We start from the raw sequence: 17736 nt of genomic DNA, 5'->3' as shown, positions 1-17736 counted from the left end.
GTCGTCAACTCCTGGCAACCACAGAGCCCTGTAGTTGTCTTTGGTAGGGGTTTACCATTGCCTCCTCCCATGCAGTATGAGATGATGCCTTTTAGCATCTTCCTATATCACTGCTGCCCAATATAGTACACACGGTGATTTGAACTGGCAGCCTTCTGCTTGTTAGTCAAGCATTTCCCCACTGCGCCACTTAAGGTGACTTGTGTTACATATCCCCAATACTGACTTACCTTTAAAAATGGTCAGCCCAATTGTACTAATCCTTAATAACTGCAGAAGCTCTGGCCTCTTTATGGCATGATGGCCTATATTTGGCTTGATGCCTGGATCTGGTAAAGAAAGCTTACTTGGCTTTTGAAGTAAACACTTCCCACCATCCTCTTACTGCCAGTGTAGGGTAGTTGATCAGCCTCTGTAGGCCCAGCAAGTCCCAAAGTAACTTAAGAATTAATGCAGTGGAACGACCATGCAAACTGTCTCCATCCTGCCTTATCTCCCAGGGGCATAACTATAATAGGGCAAGGGGAGACAGTTGTCTTGGGGGCCCACTGCCTTGGGGAGCCCCCCAGAGGCAAGTCACATGACTGACTCCGCCAGCCACGCACTTGCCTGGGCTTCCTTCAGTTGTATTCATCCTCCGAAATTGATGTCAGTGTTAAGACCTGGAGCTACCAGAACAGCATTTCTTTCTCTAGTACCATTAAATGACTAGCAACATCCACATTTAAAAAATAATTTAGCATGATGTTCTATTGTGGCACATAGGTTTTATATATATAAACTTTACTATGATTTTTGTTACTACTATTCAGCCTCATGTAAGATTTCTTTACTTCATGAGCTGAGCTTCAGGGGGGCGGGCATTTTAAAATCTTGTCTCTGGGTCCACTCCAACCTTGCTACTCCCCTGTTATCTCCTGATTTCCTGCTACTAAATTAATCATCATGGGACACTGATGCATAGCGGGAGTGGTAAGGGGCAAGTAACAGTGCTGATTATCAATGCCACACGACTGGTATTATTATTAAAAATATTTCTACACCACTTTTCAACAACAACAAAAGAGGTCCACAAAGCAGTTTACACAGCAAAAGGATTTAGAAGATGGCTCCCTGTCCCAATGGGGCTCACAGGGAATCTAAGATGAAACTCAGAGGAGACACTATAAACAGCCACTGCTAGGTGCACTATGCTGGACTGAGCAAGGATGCCCCTCCCTGGCTAAATATAAGAGAAAGAGCATTGTAAAAGGTGCTTCTTTGCCCAGTAACAAACAAATTGGTTGCCTGGTTTAATCAGTGCTGGGTTTCTTATGCACTTTAGCATTGGAATGTTGGATCGTAAGCTCAGGTCCTTGCTCTTTATCTTGTAGCTAGGGCTGTTTGTACTCCGAATGATAGCTAGATTGAGATAGAGATGCCACATTGCAACATTTAGGGCTTGGTTGTTAATAAAGTCATTTGCCCATGGTTTATTTTATATTTATTTATTTATTTATTTTTATACTGACCAGGTCTATCAATGGCTACTAGTCTGAGGGTAGTGGTTGGAGTATTGGACTAGGAACAAGAAGACCTGAGTTTGAATATCCATTCATCCATGAAACTCACTGGGTGACTCTGGGCCAGTCATGTATCTCTCAGACTAACCTACCTCAAAAGGTTGTTATGAGGATAAAAAAAGCATGCACACTGCTCTGAGCTCCTCAGAGGAAGAGCAGGATATAAATGTAAAAATGAATAGAATAGAATAGAATAGAATAGAATAGAATAGAATAGAATAGAATAGAATAGAATAGAATAGAATAGAAATATTAGCCACCTCTAGCCTGAGAGACAATTTGCAGGAGAGTAGCAGTAGAAGAGAGGACATGCCCTCAGCTCTTGCCTGTGGGCTTCCCAGAGGTATCTTGTGGGCCATCCTGTCAGAAGCAGGATGCTGGACTAGATGGGCCTTGGGCATGATCCAGCAGGGTTTTTCTTATGTTCTTAGGTCCTAAGACCCCAGGGTGATTAGCAACAAGCAATACTAAAATTTCAAGAAAAACAACCTAAAAATAAACACCACTGCAATTTAATAATGTGGTTGGCTCTCACATCTCATTCACAAGGTGTAAAAGCTTGATTGCATAAGTTGTCTGGATAATATAGGTATTCATATATTGGTGTATTCCCCATTGAGATGCATGGGTAATAACTATGCAATCCAGCGGATTGACATGATGGAAATGTTTGCACAGTCTCAGTATGATATGGGAGATGACCATCAGAAAGTGATATTATGGTGACAATCAAGCTACAAAAATAACAAGTAAATTAGTGCTCAGTTAGATATTTTTGAATTGTATGTTTTTATATATTTTTTCATTTATTATATTATAATCACTATTATCTACAAAATAATACTCTTGTTTTTAAAAGGTTTTACACTCTGAGTTTGGTGGGATAAGACAGATGATATATTTAAAAGGCTATAGATTTAGTTAGTAATGACTAAGTTCCATTAATTTGTCTCATTTATTTCAGAAGTGCTTGTTCAAGAATGACAGTCTGAATCCTGTCAAATAAAATATGATTAAACTGTTTGTAATAATTATTATTTGAAATGTGTTTCAATTTTATACCACCCCTTGTCCTAAGACCCCAGGGTGGTAAACAGCAACCAAAAATAAAGCTTACACAGCTGCAATTTTTTTAAAAAAAGCAGGGGGCACTCATTATCTTATATCAAGTTATATTCATCGTAACTTGTATGTGTATGACTTCAGTCATGTGAGTTGCAACTAAATGAGATTTACAAGCTGATATTGTGAACTGAAGTAGAGTTTTCTGAAAACTGTTCTGATGCCTCCTCTATGGACGTTTCCCAGTCTCATATGGATTTTTTACCCCCATTCAGGATACTGGCATCAATCTTGTGGATTACGTTGTGATATATTATCTACGCCATTGTGACAAGGTAAATCATTTTGTTATATCAGCTGTTGTACTGTATAGTATGATAGTTCATTGTTTCCACAGAATGAAATGATTTCTGTTCACACATAACTTCCTGCTTCAGGTACTCAGGGGCCAAAATCCATCACAGAGTTAAGCACACTTAAGCCCATTGAGAACTGTTGTAGACCCATTGAGAACTGTTGTAGATTGTGGGCGGGGCCATTCCTGCTGTGCATGTTTCCCTTCTTAACGAGGAGAATGGGGAGCTCCTCCATGCTGGGTCTCTTTTGATGGGCAACATGTTTAAAATAAGTTAATGAAAGTGAATTGAAGGGATGTAAAGACTTCCCTAAATAAAATAGCTGAAGCATAATTTATTCTTCTCCATTCTTTCCTTTTGTTCCTGGGATACTATTCAGTCTTAAGATTATAGCTTTGTGTTGAGAGGACAGTTTGGGTCCCCTTGGCAGATATCCTTACGTTCTGCTATCATTTTGAGATAGTCAATGAATAGTGTCTAATCCTTTTTCGCCATTTAATTTTATTCAGGTTTGACCAAAGCTTGAAATTTTCCTGGTTGCTAGCCTGCAGTTTAATCTCTAGTTTAGCATTACAGTATAAAGTAAAGTTGAGTCGTCGAGTCCAGGGGCGTAGCTACTATTGTGCGAACAGGTTCAAAGAACCTGGGCCCCCAATGGTAAGTGCTGCTGAAGCCCGTAGGGAGGCATGGCTCAGGCTCCGTAAGAGCCCCAAGTGAACTCCCCACCTCCCAGGCTCCGGTGAGCCCCAAGCCAGCTCTGCCCTGTCATTTCAGGCAGCGCTTGCTGCCTGGAAGAAAGCTATTTCCATTTCTCTCTCTCGATGGAGGGAGAGAAAGGGAAATAGAGGCTTTCAGACAGGAAATAGAGGAAATAGAGAGCTTTCTACCTTGATGGAGGGAGAGAAAGGGAAATAGAAGCTTTCAGACAGCAAAAACTGCCTGAAATGAAAGAGCAGAGTGAGCCTGGGCGTAGGGGAGTTGCCTTGGGGCTCTTACGGAGCCCAAGCCTTGCTCCATGTGTGTGACTTCACATGCATGGGACGTTGTTTGCAGGGCCGCTGGGTAGGGCCGGACCCAGGCTGCCATTCAGCTGGCTCCACTCTTGGTCGAGTCAGTGTCAACTCCTGGCAACCACAGAGCCCTGTGGTTGTCTTTGATAGAATACAGGAGGGGTTCACCATTGCGATCTCCCATGCAGTATGAGATAATGCCTTTCAGCATCTTCCTATATCACTGCTACCTAATATAGGTGTTCCCCATAGTCTGGGAAACATAGCAGCTGGGATTCAAACCAGCAGCTTCTTGCTCCTTAGGCAAGTTACTTCCCCACTGCGCCATTAGGTATAAAAATACATCACATGCTTTTTGTTTTGAACTTTTTTGTTGTGCTATTTTGAAACATACGTTAGGGCATCAGTGAAATGTTAAAACAATCATTTATTTCTCTTCATAAACCTTTAGGTATTTAAGAAAAGTCTCTGTGTGGGGTGTGGAAACCTGTTCCTATGTGCACTGTCACTTGAATAAATGCTGCTTGCAATGGTTGCTTACATACTTTACTTTATTACAGTCATAGACCAGAGTAATGGATGCTTATAATTTATCCCCTTAATATGCTAGGTAATGCAGTTTTAGTCATAATTAACAAAAAGCTGTGTGTTTCTTGGGTTTAAGAAGCATTTCAAATCTTTAATGTAGTGCTTTATTGAGATATAATGAAATCATATCATTAGCATATGCTAATTTCAGTTGGGCATTGTATATCTTAACCCTGATTCTAAATACATTACAAAGGGAGAAAAGGACTGAAGGACTGAAAAATTAGGCTGATTTTCAATGATAGTACATAGACAAAGATCGATTTATTCAGAAATCAACAATTTTGAGCAACAGATGGCCCGATACGTTCTTGAATCAAGAGTCAAAAGTTTATTACTTCCAGATCTATGCAGTTCTTTTGATGAAAGACAAGTATTTCCCCACCCACTGTCAGGTGGGAAGTAGCAATCTGCTTTTCAGACCATATATGATTATACCTAAGGATCAATGTTCTAGCCAGCTTAGTGCTTTTACATACAAACTATTGTTATAAACAATTAAATGGGGTTGTCTACAAGGTCTGTTTGCCAAATATAAAAATCCCTTTGCCTAATCACTTTCTGAAATTTTTGTTGAAAAGTAAGAGAGAGAGAGAGAGATGTAATTTATTTATTTGCTTGTTTATTTATTTATCCATTCATATATTCATATAGTGCCACATGAATGTTCTGCTTTACAAATACAGAAATGGTCCCTGCCTTGAGGGGCTTACAATCTAGATAGTAACACAAGGGAAACAACAGACAAAGGGGAAGGAAATGAATGCATAGATAGGCAAGGGAAGAATTTATGAAATTTTCCATTAGACATTTCCATTAGACATGCTTGAACTCAGATTCTGAGCCCCCACAATGAGCACCTCTGTCTTGCTTGGATTCAGCTTCAGTTTGTTCTCCCTCATCCAGCTCATTACTGCCTGTAGGCAGGCATTTAGAGAATGAGCAGTTTGTAAGCTGTATGTAGTGGAGGGTAAAAGCCAGATTATCTACTATCTCAAGTTGCTAATTACAGATTGAGAAATTCATTTACTTCATTAAAATTTCAATCTATGAATACCATGGTATTCTATAGAAGACTAAATAATTTTTGCTATGTGGATCATTTAAATATGTGTATAAACTGTACATTGTATGTTCTGTAAATTATATGAAACACAGAAGAAATTTTTATTTTAAGCAACTTTGGTTGTCTCTCAAGCCTATTAGAGCCAGCATGGTGTAGTGGCTAGAGTGCTGGACTAGGACCGGGGAGACCCGAGTTCAAATCCCCATTCAGCCATGAAACTAGCTGGGTGACTCTGGGCCAGTCACTTCTCTCTCAGCCTAACCTACGTCACAGGGTTGTTGTGAAAGAGAAACTCAGATATGTAGTACACCACTCTGGGCTCCTTGGAGGAAGAGCGGGATATAAATGTAATAATAATAAGTTTATTGCTTTGCTTTACACAGGTATTATTTAAGTAATGTGCATTTGGTATTGAGTAGAAACTGGGATTTGTCATTTCTGCTGTTTTATGTAATATTTTGGAAACTGAAATGGCCCTGGAGGCTAGTCAATCAATAACACCTTTATTTTAGGCCATGTGTAACCATTTTCAGGAAATACACCTGTGATTTGGTATTATGTATTCATATTTATACTCAAGGAGCATGACTTTGTTTCCATAGTTTGTTTCCAAAGAACTGGCATTTTAATAAGTACTAGTTTTTCCTTTCTTGTTTAGGAAGCAGGAACAGACAAGAGTGTGTTTCCTCTACCAGAACCACAAGATTTCTTCCAGGCATCTCAAGTTAAGTTTGAAGATCTAACAAAGGACTTAAGAAAACTGAAGAGAGATCTAGAAGGTAAATGAAAATTGGGCACCATTTTAAAATGTGCCTTTAAGGCTTTAGTCCTCTACATATTTCACTGAAAGTAGGTCCCATGGAGTTCTATGGAGCTTACACACAAGTAAGTGTATGTAGGGTTGCAGCCCACTGTTTAAGTTCATAGTGCTTGTTCTGTTCCTAATGACAAACACAAATATAATGTTATTGAATGGTCAAGCAAAACTAGTGACAAACACTTTACTTCATATCAACTTGCGTTTTCTAGTTCCAAAATAAATCTTGAAGAAACATGTTTGACTTATTAGGAAATTTCCTCTAATTTATCTGGGGCTGTGACTGTAACCATGAATTGGGTAACCCTAGTAACATAAATACTTACGTCTGTAGCAAAGAGACACCTTTTTAATGTGGTGATTCTCTTTATTTAGCAGGGAGAGAGTAATTGGCTCTATCCAGCCACAGCACAGTACCTCCAGTGACTGTTGCTGGTATCTATCTTATGTTTCTTTTTAGAGTGTGAGCCCTTCAGGGACAGGGATCCATCTTATTTATTTATTTACTATTTCTCTATGTAAACCGCTTTGGAAACTTTTTTGTTGAAAAGCGGTATATAAATAGTTGTTGTTGTTATATAGTTTGTAGTTTGTCAGAACTGTAACATCGGTTTAGTAACCATGAGAACAATTTTGAATGTTAATAGCAGTATACAATAAAATAAGCATTTTGGCCACATTGAAAATAATGTTCATGCAACTAAATATAATGTATGCAGAACAGAGATAGAGAGGCTACTCCCACAATCCACGGAAAGTGGGCTAAGGGAGCTTAGCCCGCTTTCCATAGATCGTGGGAACCACTGGGCTCACGGGCTAGCCTGGTGCTCACAAGGCAGCTAGCCAACCTGAAACACCCTCCCTTTAAATGAGGTTAACGGAGCAAGATCTCTGTTAACCTGATTTCGTTGCGGGTGTGTCTCCACGGTGCGCTGCAACACACAAGTAGACCCCCAACCGGGAGTCTGCAAGCTGCCTCCCTGGCTCGGGGATCTCTCCAGGACCCGTAGCCCCCGGACCCACAGCCCTCGCCAGTTCCATGACAGAGCCGGCAGCCATGTGGACGGCTGATCCAGCCACCCAGCTACAAGTGGCTGCTTGTCTGTGGGGAGAGAAGGCTAAGCCCGCTCTTCCCACAGACCCGGAAGAGGCTCTTCTCACAGATTGTTAGAAGAGCTTCAGATTCTACCAACAAAGAGGTAAGCCCTATATTAAACTGACAGTGACTTGTCTCTTTGCCAGAGGGAGGTACTGCAGAGAAAACTTCAAAGGAAACTTCAGCTGCATGTGCAGTGCCTGATTTATGCATAAACTAATCTGTATCACAGCTTTATTGTCCAGCAGAAGAAACTTGAGATGTTCTAAAGTTTATTCTAGGACACATAGATCACAACCTAATCTGGGATCTTTATGCAACCAAGTGCATGCACAGCTTTCTGCCTGTTCAATGAGGGCTAAAGGAAAAAGAGGTCTGTAATAGGGGAAAAACACATATGGAACAGGTGGGAATTAACATAAGAACAGCCCTGCTGGATCAGGCCCAAGGCCCATCTAGTCCAGCATCCTGTTTCGCACAGTGTCCCACCAGATGGCATTGGAAGCCACAGGCAGGAGTTGAGGGCATGCCCTCTCTCCTGCTGTTACTCCCCTGCAACTGGTACTCAGAGGAATCCTGCCTTTGAGGCTGGAGGTGGCCTATAGCCCTCCAACTAATAGCCGATGATAGACTTCTCCTCCATGAAGTTACCCAAACCCCTCTTAAAGCCATCCAGGTGGTTGGCTGTCACAACATCTTGTTGCAGAGAATTCCACAAGTGGATTATGCATTGTGTGAAAAGGTACCTCCATTTGCTGGTCCTAGATTTCCTGGAAATAAATTTCATGGGATGACCCCTGGTTCTAGTGTTATGTGAGAGGGAGAAGAATTTCTCTCCATCCGCTTTCTCCACACCATGCATGATTTTATAGACCTCTGTCATGTCTCCCTGCAGTCATCTTTTTTCTAAACTAAATAGCCCCAGGTGTTGTAGCCTTGCCTCATAAGAAAGGTGGTCTAGGCCCCTGATCATCTTGGTTGCCCTCTTCTGCACCTTTTCCAGTGCTACAATGTCCTTTTTAAGATGTGGTGGCCAGAAGTGTACACAGTACTCCAGGTGTGGCCGCACCATAGTTATGTATAAGGGCATTATAATATTAGCAGTTTTATTTTCAAGCCCCTTCCTAATGATCCCTAGCATGGAATTGGCCTTTTTCCCAGCTACCGCACATTGAGTTGACACTTTCAAAGAGCTGTCCACCACGACCCCAAGATCCCTCTCCTTGTCAGTCACCGACAGCTCAGATCCCATCAGCGTATACTTAAGTTGGGGTTTTTCATCCCAGTGTGCATCACTTTACACTTGCCAACACTGAACCGCATTTGCCACTTTGTCGCCCACTCACCCAGTTTGGAGAGATCATTTTGGAGCTCCTCACAATCCGTTGTGGATTTCACTTCCCAAAAGAGTTTGGTATCTACAAATTTGGCCACCTCGCTGCTTACCCCTACTTCTAGATCATTTATGAATAAATTAAAAGCACCGGTCCCAGTACAGATCCCTGGGGGACCCGACTTCTTACTTCCCTCCATTGTGAAAACTCTCCATTCATCCCTAACCTCTGTTTCCTGTCTTTCAACCAGTTAGCAATTCGCACATGTACTTGTCCCCTTATCCCATGACTGCTTAGTTTCCTCAGGAGTCTTTGATGAGGAACTTTGTCTAAAGCTTTTTGGAAGTCCAGGTATACTATATCAACTGGATCACCTTGATCCACACACTTGTTGACATTCTCAACGAACTCCAAAAGCCTTGTGAGGCAAGATTTACCTTTGCAGAAGCCATGCTGTTTCTTTCCCAGGAGGGCCTGTTCTATGTGCTTTACCATGTTATCCTTGAGGATGCTTTCCATCAATTTGCCTGGAACGGACATTAAGCTAACTGGCCTGTAATTTCCTGGATCACCCCTGAATCCCGTTTTAAAAATCAGTGTTACATTTGCTACTTTCCAGTCCTCTGGTACAGAGCCTGACTTCAGGGATAAGTTATATATTTTAGCAAGGAAGTCATCAATTTCACATTTGAGTTCTTTGAGAATTCTTGGATGGATGCCAGCCCTGGCGATTTGCTAGTTTTTAGTTTTTCCAGACAGTTTAGAACATAATCTCTTGTCACTTCTATCTGACTCAGTTCTTTAGCCTCTGTCCCCAAAAAGCCTGGTTCAGGAACAGGTATATGCTCAGTATCCTCTGCCGTGAAGATGGACCCAAATAACTCATTTAGCTTTTCTGCAACCTCCATATCCTCCTTAATAATCCCTTTCACTCCCTCATTGTCTAATGGTCCAACCGCGTCCCTGGCAGGTTTCCTGCATCTGATGTATTTAAAGAAGTTTTTGTTATTCCCCTTGATACTTTTAGCTAAATGTTCCTCAAAGTCTCTTAGTTCAGGCAAATAACTAATAATTAGTAATGGTTATTACTAATAATTATAATAATTACTAATAATAATTAATAATTAATAATAATAATTAGTTCAGGCAAATAACTTCTGTTGCTCTACCTTGAAGATAATAATTTCATCTTATTTACTTGTTAATATAAAATAAAAATTCTGCTTAGAAAAACAGGAAAGAACAATAATTGTCATCTCTATAGAGGTTATTCATCATCCTTAAATCAGTAATTTTAACCATGATTTTGCAGCTTCCTGATGGCCAGATAAGAAACCATAAAATGACATTTCCCCTTGGTGAACCTTTCATTTAATGTTGCTGATGTCTTATTTGCTGTGACTTCATTGCAAGGGATGGGCAAGTGAAATGGTTTTTGCTGATGTTTTAGATAGCATACATCAGCAACATTAAACAGACTGGGTGCCAGTCATAAAATGATAATTAAAACTACTGCTTTAAGAATGAGCAATAATTTTTGTATGTATAACCATCATTTTTTTCTGTCCTGTCCACACCAAGTTTTGGTGACATTTGACATCTTGATAGTTGAATAAGATGGTTCTCTTCAGAGAAGGACAATAAAAGTCACCACAAAATAATTTATTCTTCCAGTTAGATATGGCTGAATTAGATCATAGTCACCTAAAAAAAGGTTCAAAGGTCAACTGTGGTAAGGAAGTATCAGTTGTTATTTATTCAGCCTTGGCATACATGAATGCTCTATCTCCTCTCATCTCTTGACTCTGTAAAACCCTTATCCTGCCCTCCCTCGTGCTAGTTTGTGCTGAAATGCAATCTGTGCTTGATCTTCTATTTTTCAAATAGACAAGTAGGGTGTAATCCTGGTGCCATACATTTCACTCTTGCTGGCTATGCTTCAAGACCTTGACATGCTAATTATTTTAGTGATTGCTAAAAGTGATTGTCTTCAAAAAGAAGACAGAAAAAAGTGGATGACCACTGAATTTGCTGTAATTCACATTTTAAAAATTGTTTATATTACAGGCTTCTTTAGTTTTCTACTCTGACTAATTATTTTACCAAATATTGGAAAGAAATGCAGATACACCCCTAGAATACCAGTTTATTTGCCTTGTGCAGTGTATAATATTCTATATGCCTTAATTGCATTTATTCTGAAACATACTTCACTTTTAATAACTTTAAATAGTGCAGGAAACAGCCAGAAAGAGGACAACCAAAATGATCAGGGGCCTGGAGAACTTTCCTTATGAGGCAAGGTTACAGCATCTGGGGCTCTTTAGTTTAGAAAAGAGACAACTATGGGGAGACATGATAGAGGTGTATAAAATTATGCATGGAGTAGAAAGAGTGGACAGAGAGAAATTTTTATCCCTTTCATGAGGTCATCCAATGAAACTGAAAGTTGGAAATTTCAGACTGACAAAAGGAAGAACTTTTTCACACAGTGTATAGAGAGAGGAGGCATGCCCTCAGCTCTTGCCTGTGCGCTTCCCAGAGGCATCTGGTGGGCCACTGTGTGAAACAGGATGCTGGACGAGATAGGCCTTCGGCCTGATCCACCTGGGCTGTTCTTAAGTTCTTATGCTAATTTTGTATCAGGAGGCTGGGACATCTGGGAAATCAAAATGGCACAGCACACTGAAGGAGGACATTATCCACAGCTGTCCACTGTGCCTGGTAGGCTTGCTAGGGATAGGGCCCAACACCTAGGCTTACTGTGCAGTGTTGGGCACAGCAGCAGCAGTGAATGTCCCCATCCTTCAGGGTTCACCCTCACATGATCTGAGATGTTTGAGTTCATGCCCAGCCCGGCAACCAAAAGAACTGACAGAGCTGCATGCCTGGAGGTGCTATTTACGTGCATGTTTGTTAGAATGTAAGTGCCTCCCCACAACCCACCCAGGGCTGGCATCAGGGGTGCAGACACAGGGAAAGCTTAAGGAGCAACTACTCATTTAAAATTTTTTTGGTGGAGGGGGAGACACTTGGTTATGGGTTATTAAGTTTGGTGGCGGGGAGTTAATTAAACTGGAATATGAATTGGCTCTAAGTATATTCACACACAACTCGAAGCATTGGCTAGGATCCCCTTTAGGGGCTCACTCTCGAAACCATGTTGTTAGTACCTGTGACATCTGCTTACGGTGTGTCAGGGTTGCTAGCCCTAACTGCCAGGAGTGACTGTGTCTCAGTTGCAAGCATACATGCAGTCAGACATACTTTGTATGGTGATGGCAGATGGTTACTTACTTTTTCACATGAGTATTGTTTTCTTCTGTAGACAATTTTACATATCATGTATTAACTGAATAAACTATTGTATCTGATGAGCCTCTGTAGGAGCCATTAAAAGTTTTGGCTGCTGGCAAAATATGAGTGAAAGCCTAAAACAGATATGATTTGCAAAAATGGTGCTAAGAAAGGATAAGTACAGCTATCCAGGAAAGTCTTTCATATATAAATTATTTAGGCAATATTAACCAGATTTGAATGTATTATGGATATATAGAGTTTGGGAGGTAATTGTGATTGTAGTAATGTTTAGAGTCTATATGTTTTCAAGCTATTGTGTATGTTACTGTTTTAGAGTACATTTGAGAGTATTCTAAAATACTGGATCCTTTAAAAGATCAATACGTTAATATTTATTTGAATGTCTAAACTAATGTCTATTAGTCTAGATATTCAAATAAACATTAGTTTGATTTTTAAATAGTAGAGGTAATTTACATAACCAAGGCATTTTTTACACAAGTCTTTTAGCTCGCATCTCCTCTGGAATGGAAGATATGCATTCACATATTGGCCAGATTTACCCCAAAGTCCTGGCGAGCTTTCAGGCAACACTTCACACACAATTTGGGTTTTTCATTGCGTGTTAGAGTTTAGCCTGATTTATATCCAGGCAGAGGGGATATTAACCCTGGACTTCCGGACCAAAGTCCAGGGCCTCCACAGCCCCTGGGGCCCCCCAAATCCTCTTTAGTCTGTCCCAGGTGGCGTGGTCACCTGGCCGAGCATGATGATGCTTAATTTGCAGGGGAGGGGGGCCCTCCAAAGGCCTTTAGGTCCAGGCTCCAAAATGACCTAGGTGCACCTCTGTATCCAGGGTTTAAAAATCCACTTTTTGCATCTGTTCTTTGGGGTAACTTCAAACTCGAGGTAAAGCCTGCTGTGTGGAAAACGCCCAGAGAAAGCAAACATTAATGAATGAGTTGAAACAAAGCTTTAAAAATGGTGACATTCTCATATTCGAACAAGGAAATATTTCTTCTAATGGCTTTTTCACATCAGATAAGCAAATTCAGAAATTATGACAGAAGAGAGTCACAGAAGTGAAGTCAACTTCCAGAAGTATAGCCATGTTAATCTGTTGCAGCAACAACAAAAATAAGTCTTGTGGCACTTTAAAGTCTGGACTACAGTCCACTTTATCATACTTGAAATGATGTTGTTAATCTCTAAAATAAAATAAAAAGGTAGAAGCTAAGAATCCAGATCAACTCTACATGCCAGAGTAAATGACTTTCTCCTCTAAGTCTCCAGTTTTAAATTCCTAGACGCTATGGAACCAAGAGTTCAAACACAGATGAGGCCACTGATATTTTCATCCTTTTGATAGAGATATATCACATTCCATGCACTTTACCGGGGTTCTTTCACTTGGGAATTTGCAGATACAGTGTCAACTAAAACAAAAAATCTGATAATGTCCAAGATGAAACTTTTTTTTTAAATTGCTTAGGTAAAAACTGAAGAAATAGTCAAGGACAAAAAATATTGGTTTCATATACATTAGTGGCACTGACCAGAATAGATCACCCTTAAAACAATTTAAATGAAAGTACCCTCCTTTTCCTGAAAACAAGCCATTTTTATAGCAATAGGAAACCTCCAAAGATTTCACTGGCATAAAGTGAACAGCATAAGTTGGCATTTGTTTCACAACACAATATTTAAAAACTAATTACATATAATAATGTATATTATTATACATTAAAAATAATGACATTTCAGAAATGATAACAACCTGAGATGCAGTTGTACATGGGTACTTCAACTATAATGTTGCAGTTTCTGTCAGAGAACCTTGTGTCATCAACTTGCCACCATAACTTTGTCATAATACATTCAAGGTGCAATGCAGAAAAAGAATAGCTATGTCCCATTGAAAAGAATGGACTTAAATACACAGTTTAAAAGCTTAAGTCTCATCAGCTAAATCCCACTCACATGTCATGTTATACTTTTTTGAGATCTTCCTCTTGCTCATGTTTGTCTAAGTGGGTGTTCATGTGAGTAAGTGTTGAGAACTTATACTCTGAGTGCAGTTATAGACATCTGACTACCTCGCGGTATAGTTTCAAGTATGTTCAACCGTTTCTGTGATTGTTTCTGGACAGCTTAGTAAAAAAGATCAATGTTCCACTGTGGTTTGACAGATAGCCCAATATTTATATAAAATATTTTAGGCCACTCTTCTATGTTTTAAAAATACACAAAGCAGCCTACAACAACAATAGTGGCCAACATGCTGCTTAATCCAATGCCAGCATGTGTGACCTTCTGGAGCTGCTGTGCTTGTGAAAGCCAGCCCCAGTGGTGTTGCACAGGCAGATAGTTGTGTAGCAGCCTAAAACTGTGTGCAGGCACTTGCATCATGCTACTTCCATTGTTTTCAATATATGATGCATTGCGGAAGTACCCATGTTCTACCCACCTTCACAACACCACTGGGACTGTCTTTCACATGCGCAGCAACTCAGGTGCATTGGAAATGCCCCCATTGGATTGTGCAGCATATCAACCAGTAGAAATAACAATAGTTAAAATAATAAGAACATAAGAACAGCCCTGCTACATCAGGCCCAAGGCCCTAGTCCACCATCCTGTTTCTCACAGTGGCCCACCAGATTCCTCTGGAAGCCACAGGCAGGAGTTGAGGGCATGCCCTCTCTCCTACTGTTACTCCCCTGCAACTGGTACTCAGAGGCATCCTGCCTTTGAGGCTGGAGGTGGCCTTTAGCCACCTCCATGTCAAAACTGGCCACAGCAGCTTAACTTCACTGAAAGCTTCTAAAAGTTTCTAAAAGGCCTGGGAAAATAAAATGGCCTTTGTCTGGTGCCTTGGTATAGGTGCCAGGTGAGCTTGCCTGAAGAAAGAATTCAATTAAAAGGCCCACTCTTGAGTTGCTACCCATGTCACCTCCGAAAGGAAGGGCACCTGAAGATGTCCTCAGTGCAAAGGTAGGGACATTGTGGGAGTAGGTACCAGGATCCCATGTCATGTAAGGCTTCAAAGCACCTTAAATTGTGCTTTGAAACAAACCAGTATCTGGTGCAACTGTTTAAGCAGAATATATTCCTGACAACTTGTCCCAACTACTAGCCAAGCAACTGTATTCTGAACTGATGACAGTTTTCAGTCTTCAAAAGCAGCTCACATACAATGCATTACACAGAAGATTTTATAGTTGAGTAGACCCCTAAATTCCTCTTCTTTCCCCTTACATGCAGAGCAGCTATTGATCACTAAAGGGCTCGGTGATTCACAGTGCTTGTCTCTAATGGTGTGAATGGTGGAATAATGGGCAATATAAGCCTTCTTCAGACATTTTGAGAGGGAAAAAACACTATACTCATGTACAGTGCTCCAGAGCACACCTGGACTAATGCACAAGAAGGCGAACCTTCCCATGCTCTTTCCTTTTAAGAGTGTTGGTCTGAACAGACAAATGATCTATGTGTGGATGCTTCCATGACTGGCAGCCTTGAACGCCCCAGGTTGCCAATTATGGAAACACTTGCCATCAGACTTACGATGTTTGCTTCTTCAGACAAACACCAGCATCAGGAAGATCGTGTGTGTGTGTGTGTGTGTGTGTGTGTGTGTGTGTGTGTGTGTGCGTGCATGCCCCTTCTCAGTGTCTCAGTGCTGGGGAAGAGACTTCCAGGTGCACTCTGGAATACCATAAGTATTCCATTTTCCCCATGTCTGAAGAGGGCTGTATTGAGGTGGGGAACAGAACACCATGAAGAAACTGGAATGAGATTTAACCATAACTAAAATTGCCAGTAATATGCACTGTGTAAAGGTCAGTTTGTTAGCAACAATTTTTTTCCAGTTAACAGTGAACTTACTGTTAAAATATGAATGGCTTAAGTGAAAAGGCTTTTTACTGGTATTTTGGTTTATAATTTGTTACATTCTCCACTTCCCCACTTTTGTATGTTGTTGGCTTCAACACTTGCTAAATCTAAACAATGGTTTTAAAGCATATACACTGTCCAAAATCTTGGACGTGTTGCTATAGTGTGAAAAATATTTAACTTTGCTACCAGTTTTGGTAATTTTTCTTTTAGTTTGATTTATTTTGGGAAACATCTCAGTATAATGGATTTAAGGTGGTTTGTAAAACCATAGATGTCAAATCCTGCTCTGCTTTGCCTTTCTTTTTAAAACAAAACTTTTATTTTATTTTTAAACATGCAATGAACCATGATGGGTTAGACCTAAGATCTGTTGTCTCCTACAGTGGCCAGCCAGATACTTTCAGGGAACCCACAAACCAGGCATGAAGGCAGTAGCCCTCCATCAGTGTGTGACCCCTGCCCCCGCCACCCAGCAACTGGTATTTAATGACATATTCCTCCCCAGCTCCACTATTGGTATTCAGTGAACATGGAAGTTCTATTGCATGATCATTGTCCATATCCCCAGCTGACAGACATATCCACTATAGTCTGTCTAATTTTGCACAAAATGTATATGATATAATCAGTATTTATATAATCAGTACCTATAATGTAGTAATGTAAGCATCCTTAAATGATTAACTTAGCAAATAACATTCTATTACTACTTACCAAATAACATTCTATTACTAATCAATGCCAATCATGACAGTGTAATTCCTATAAAACATCTTCTGATATGCTTTGATTTTGCCCTGATTTTAATGAGAACCTTTTCGAAAATAGTTTTAAAGTTCCATCTCATTTTAAATTTATATCCAGATTAAAATGCTTCTGCCCAGGAAGTCCATGATTTTAAATGGACTATGAAATAAGCATGTCTTTAACAATTCTGTGATGGTATTAGCTGTCAGACTTGGAACAGACATTAGAAGATACACAAACAGTAGTGGCTGTTAAAAACTTTCACTGGGGTATAATTCAGGAAGGATAGTATCAGTGACAGGTTTACAGGGGTCCGTGCTGTTAAATACTTGGGTTCACTGTCAGGATGCTTCCCATAAGTGCTACTGGTAGGTCCTAGTATTTGTTCAGCAATTCACTCTTATCAACACTGAACTATTTCTGGTTTTACATTTACTTTAAAAATGAAGCTTAAAAATACCAACTCCTGTCTGATTGACACTGTAGTACGCCTTACATGAAGGTTTGTTTATATGTAATGATTCTTTAGACAGATTTACAAGAGCCTGTGGAGCTTTAAAAGACTATTGCCGAACAGGCATTAAGGGAGAGACACTCAGCTTTGTAAATATTTTAGTTTGTTTGGGGATTTTTTAAAAAAAACGTTGAGCCAAATGCTGTATTAAATCTGTAGAGAGTTGCAAACTGATAATCAGTAGTTCCAGTTGTGTTTGAATGTTTTAGTAATGATTTCTAAGCTTTGCCATGGGAACCACAATATACATCAGTACACAATTTGAGGAATTTTAAATAATGTTTGGTGCATTCTGCACACATAACATTTTTGTTTTTGCAGAATACACCATTTTCCTACTGGTTTTATACTTGATGCAACGCAGGATATGCATCCAGGAAATGT

At 40.1% G+C, this 17736-nt stretch overlaps 1 protein-coding gene across 2 annotated transcripts in view; it reads left to right on the top strand.

Annotated features, from left to right (window-relative positions):
- Positions 1 to 17736, top strand: part of FMN1 (formin 1) — a 180254-nt gene that overhangs the window by 113551 nt on the left and 48967 nt on the right. For both annotated transcript variants that reach the window (XM_053285241.1, XM_053285240.1), the window contains 2 exons: positions 2900 to 2959; positions 6303 to 6423. In XM_053285241.1, coding sequence (XP_053141216.1) covers positions 2900 to 2959; positions 6303 to 6423 — 181 coding nt within the window. The remainder of the gene's footprint in view (positions 1 to 2899; positions 2960 to 6302; positions 6424 to 17736) is intronic.

Source organism: Hemicordylus capensis, chromosome 1, assembly GCF_027244095.1.
Source record: "Hemicordylus capensis ecotype Gifberg chromosome 1, rHemCap1.1.pri, whole genome shotgun sequence".
Lineage (NCBI taxonomy): Eukaryota > Metazoa > Chordata > Lepidosauria > Squamata > Cordylidae > Hemicordylus > Hemicordylus capensis.
Note: the sequence above shows the minus strand (reverse complement) of the source record. Positions and strands in the feature narration are given on the sequence as shown.